We start from the raw sequence: 5,000 nt of genomic DNA, 5'->3' as shown, positions 1-5,000 counted from the left end.
AGTGAAGGAAAATACGTCACTCATTGTGACAGAGAGAGAGAGAGAGAGAGAGAGAGAGAGAGAGAGAGAGAAAGCAAGTAACAAAATACGGCACAGTGTTGTCACGCAAGTGTTTCAACATTCTCTCTCTCTCTCTCTCTCTCTCTCTCTCTCTCAACAAACTATGTATAAACTAACACGAAACTAAATTATTTCCTATTATAAGAGAGAGAGAGAGAGAGAGAGAGAGAGAGAGAGAGAGAGAGAGAGAGAGAGAGAGAGAGATAGGGGGGGGTAAGAAGGGATATTTAAGCAAGAGCTTGAGTCAACATAAACCTAGCATGGCTTCTCACATCTTTGATATTGAACATTATGCGTATTTTTTTCTCTTTTTCATGTTCGTCTCTTTCCATGTGCCTTTCCGTTTTTCTCATGCCAGATTTTCAAGGAATTCCTCCTTTCTCCCTCCTATCAGCTCCTCTTCACTCTGCACGTGTGTCGTCGAGAGAGAGAGAGAGAGAGAGAGAGAGAGAGAGAGAGAGAGAGAGAGAGAGAGAGAGAGAGAGAGAGAGAGAGAGAGGGTATTATCAGAGGAAGTCCAACGGTATAAGTAAGGGTGTGTTTCATTAAGGGAGCACCTCATACACTGTCACTGCGGGATTCTGTGACCAGTGTATGTGTGTATGTGTGTTGAGCGGAGCGAGTGTGGGTGTCTGTCTGCCTGTTTCTATGTGCCTGACTCAACAAAACAAGGATTCACGGATCACGTAAACTGGTGAGTCACGGCAGATTCATGGCTATATGTAGCGTGAATTCACCTACCTGTCCGTATGTTGACAGGATTGAAGCCTTATTTTATGATAGTAGGTTAACATGTTTTTTTTTTTTTCCTTTTTTCTTTTTTTACAGCCGGTTATGCATTCAATTAAACTATTCGTCAATTTATAATACGGCTTTTTATGTAAATCACTCTCTCCTGCTTTCTTGATTGGTTTATTGTGATTTCTTACCATGTGCATGAGAGAGAGAGAGAGAGAGAGAGAGAGAGAGAGAGAGAGAGAGAGCCGTCGATAGCGTGGTGATAGGAGGAAAAGCTAGTAGTAGGTGAGTGACTAGTTAAAAGAAGCGCATGGGAAGACACGAAAGACGAGAGTGGAGGAGGAGGGGGAGGAGGATGAGCAAGGAGGCAAGGAGTAACCAGCGGCCAGTCTCAGTGCCTGTCTGTGTGCGCGCCAGTGTGAACGTGTGATATTTTGTACTCCCTGTAACGCTGGGAAGGAGAAAAGAGGAGAGAGTGACATTTGAAACATTACGTGACTTTCCATAATAACTGACGGACATGTAACCGACGAAACTTGAACTCTCCGTACAGATTGCGTGTTATCTATATCTTATCATTGCCGCCCTTGTCTCCCTTCGCTCCCACATGTCTTGTCTGTGCCGTACACGCAAGGTAATCTAAGACGAGAACAGAGGATCCAGATAATCACATAGCTTCAATGGTCCTTCTTGTCAACATGATCAACGGACAAAGATCATAGCCAACTTTATAGACTACCGTACAGGTGTGTGTGTGTGTGTGTGTGTGTGTGTGTGTGTGTGTTATCTCTGCGTCTCTGTCAGCTTCACACTCCAGTTATTCTTGCTTCTCTCTTTTCTTAACCTCAACATGAAAATAATGTCCATGACATGAGTATTATTTTACACATTACGCGTGGTTGATTTCATGAAAGTGATCCTTTTGCTAGAGAGAGAGAGAGAGAGAGAGAGAGAGAGAGTAATGTTGATGGTGTCGTTCCACCACATACTCAGTAGGCTACATCACAGCCGCCTAACACTAATGCTCATGTGGTGGTCAGTGGAGGGCTTCCCTTGCACCCAGAGACCTCGTGGCTGTGTTCACTTCAGCTGGGGTGGCGTGGACTTGAAGCCATTCTAAAGATTTAATAATAATACCTAGTTATCTACGCGTTCCTCGTCAAAATTCTACAGCGCTATGAACGTTTTATCAGTAAAATGCGTGTCTCGGATACCAATGTCGGGAGTGAGGAGTGAAGAAAACATATAGGTATGATACCATCGGTGGCTGCTGGCCTTTGAGTGAGTGAGGGAGTCCCGTCATGGCAACTCAAGATAGATCTACGTAGGTTTGCGATGCGATGCCTGTGTGTGTGTGTGTGTGTGTGTGTTATAATAGTTAAATTCAACGCCATAAAACTTCAGGAAAGTTAATGTAAAAGCACGAGGGAAATGAACGAAAATAATCTGCGTGGGGTGGTGACTGGCTGCGGAGTTGAGTCAAACGCAAGGGGCAAGTGTCCCGCTTATCTCGTGACAACCAAACATATCAGTTCATTCACACACCCACACACCAGTGACACCACACTCGCCCTCTTCACAGCACTCATCCAACCAGTCTTGCCCTCACCCAATAGCACTATTCTGACTGACTGTTGCTTTTCGTGACAGTCAAACACAGGTACTACATTCACACACCCACACACCACACTCGCCCTCTTCACAGCACCCATCCAACCGGTTGCCTTCCTCCACTACCACTGTTCAGACTGCCTCATGCCTCAACCATCAATCTTCCCCTTCCTCTTCACCCAGCCACTCTAACTCTCCCCCATACTTTCTTCCCCTCACTCCCTCTCTTCCCGTCCTCCTCTAATCCTCACGTGTTCTCTCAACTACTCCTGCGTGCCATACATTTTAGTCACTTGTTTTTTTCTCTAACCCTCCTCTCTCTCACATCCTAACACACATGCCTCCGTACAAAGCTTCCTATACGTACGGGGTATTGGTGTCTCTTGCTTCCCTCCGTCTCCTTCTCGATTGGAAAGATCAACACGCAAAGTAAACAAGCCAAGTAAACGTATAGCTCTTTATATAAACAATGAGGTTGATTTGATATTCTCCTCAATGCTTCGTTTATATGCAGCGGCGTGAGTTAAAGGAGTAGGAGGAGGAGGAGGAGGAGGAGGAGGAGGAGGAGGAGGAGGAAATGCAAGAAGAGTATGTTAGTAACGTATATTATAACTACATTAGCTTCGTGTTTCCTTACTTGATATTAGCAAGATTTTCATTATAACTGCAGAGGTGCCAAATAGAGAAGGAAATAGAAAAGGAAGGGGATTCTCGTTGAAGAATAATCATAATAACTACATTAGTTTCGTCAAGTTCTTATCAAATTCATTCCTTGCGTAGTATCATCGAATTTTTCATCATAATTTGTCTTCGTTTAAGTGCGAGGCACCAGATAGAGGAGGAGGGAAGGAGGAAGAGAAGGAGAAGTTTCAGTGAGGAATAACCATAATAACTACATTAGCTTCTTCACGCCTTAACCAAACTCCTTTTTTTCCTTTGTTTCAGTGTTTTCTATTTATCTATCTATCTATCTATCTATCTATCTATCTATCTATCAATCTATCTATCCGTCTTGTAACGCGCTGGGTCATTTCACGTACAGCTTACTACACTCCCGGCTATAAAGCACCGTAACTACCAACTGACTGCACTAACATCCCTATCCATGCTTCCTAATACGTGGTGACTGATAAGACGACTCACGATGCTGCGTCAGGAAGTACTACTAACACGTCTGCCTCCTGCGATGATTGCCAACACCTGACACGATGCGCGGAGGTCAAGGAGGAGGTAATAAATCATGAGACTACAGGATGAACAGACTTACTCAGCAAGTCTTGTTTCTCCTCACCGCAGTTTTTTTTATTTTTTCTTCTTTTTAACCGAACTCGCCAAAGGATGTATGTTTTTAAGTATTTGTTGAAATGTACGCGCTTGTGTTCCGCTTCTTAATGATCTATTTAGCTTTCTCTCTCTCTCTCTCTCTCTCTCTCTCTCTCTCTCTCTCTCTCTCTCTCTCTCTCTTTCTCCTCCTCCTCTTCCTACTCTTACTTTAACTTCTTCTCTTCTTACTTTTCTCCTTGTATTCCTCTTTTTATCCTTATTCTTTCTCCTTCTCTTACTCTTACCCCTTCTCCTCAACTTCCTCCTCCTCCTCCTCCTCCTCCTCCTCCTCCTCCTCCTCCTCCTCCTCCTCCTCCTCCTCCTCCTCCTATTCTTCAATTATTCCATCATCATCATCATCATCATCATCATCATCATCCCCATTATCACCATCATCCTTCTACGGCATTTATATATCAAGGAAACGATTGGATGGTCATAAAGAGGAGCAAATGTAAATAAAGATCAGGAAAACACACAAACAGACAGAGCCGCCTCCCCATCCATCGCAGGGCAAGATTGCGTCAGAGGAGTGAGAAACTTAACTCTTGTGAGCCTCTCCACCTCACTCACCTCCACCACCCACGAGCTGCTTAGAAGGCCCCGATAGAGAGAGAGAGAGAGAGAGAGAGAGAGAGAGTGTGTGTGTGTGTGTAGATATACAGATAGACACAGATGAAAAGGTAGATAAATACATACATACATACATACATACATACATACATACATACATACATGCAAAGGTGAGAGAGAGAGAGAGAGAGAGAGAGAGAGAGAGAGAGAGAGAGAGAGAGAGAGAGAGAGAGAGAGAGAGAGTTGATATACAGATATATACAGAATAGGCTGATAAATACATACATACATACATACATACATGCAAAAGTGAAGGAAGAGAAGAAGGAGAAGGAGGAGGAGGAGGAGAAGGAGGAGCTGAAGAAGAAGGGGGAAGAAGAGGAAGCCACGTGGAAGAAAGAGAAAAGGGGGAGGTGACGGAAATTATATGTTAGGGAGGTAGAATGTTAATGTATCGCTTCCTCTTTGCCTGGCTACGTCACTTCCTGTCCTTTACTATCCTATCTTAATGACATTTACTTAACATACAAACTAGACATTGTTCGTCCTGCATACAAGCATAGAATGAACAAGGCCTCCGGTGTATAAACATGCATACACACTGAGGCAGAAAGTTACCCGCGGCACATGTCTTTATAGTCGTATTCTTTTTCTTTTTCTTTTTTTTTTTAACCAAGGGAAGAAAACAATGAGAG

General features: G+C 43.7%; 1 protein-coding gene across 5 annotated transcripts in view; it reads left to right on the top strand.

Moving 5' to 3' along the window:
- The first annotated feature begins 586 nt into the window (after positions 1 to 586).
- The window catches only part of LOC123498508 (alcohol dehydrogenase-like), an 11,019-nt gene continuing 6,605 nt past the window's right edge, over positions 587 to 5,000 (top strand). Inside the window, exon 1 of one of the 5 annotated variants that reach the window (XM_045245674.1) lies at positions 587 to 754. Coding sequence is in view for 2 of the 5 variants with exons in the window: in XM_045245676.1 (XP_045101611.1) it covers positions 3,618 to 3,639 (22 nt within the window). In the remaining 3 variants the exon portion in view is untranslated. Of the gene's footprint in view, positions 755 to 1,125; positions 1,545 to 3,474; positions 3,640 to 5,000 lie in introns of those variants that run through there. The other 4 variants (XM_045245675.1, XM_045245673.1, XM_045245676.1 and 1 more) reach the window with 4 other exon arrangements.

Source organism: Portunus trituberculatus, chromosome 48 (assembly GCF_017591435.1).
Source record: "Portunus trituberculatus isolate SZX2019 chromosome 48, ASM1759143v1, whole genome shotgun sequence".
In the NCBI taxonomy this organism is placed as follows: domain Eukaryota; kingdom Metazoa; phylum Arthropoda; class Malacostraca; order Decapoda; family Portunidae; genus Portunus; species Portunus trituberculatus.
The sequence above is the reverse complement of the archived record's forward strand: the minus strand, read 5'-3'. Positions and strand labels throughout refer to the sequence as shown.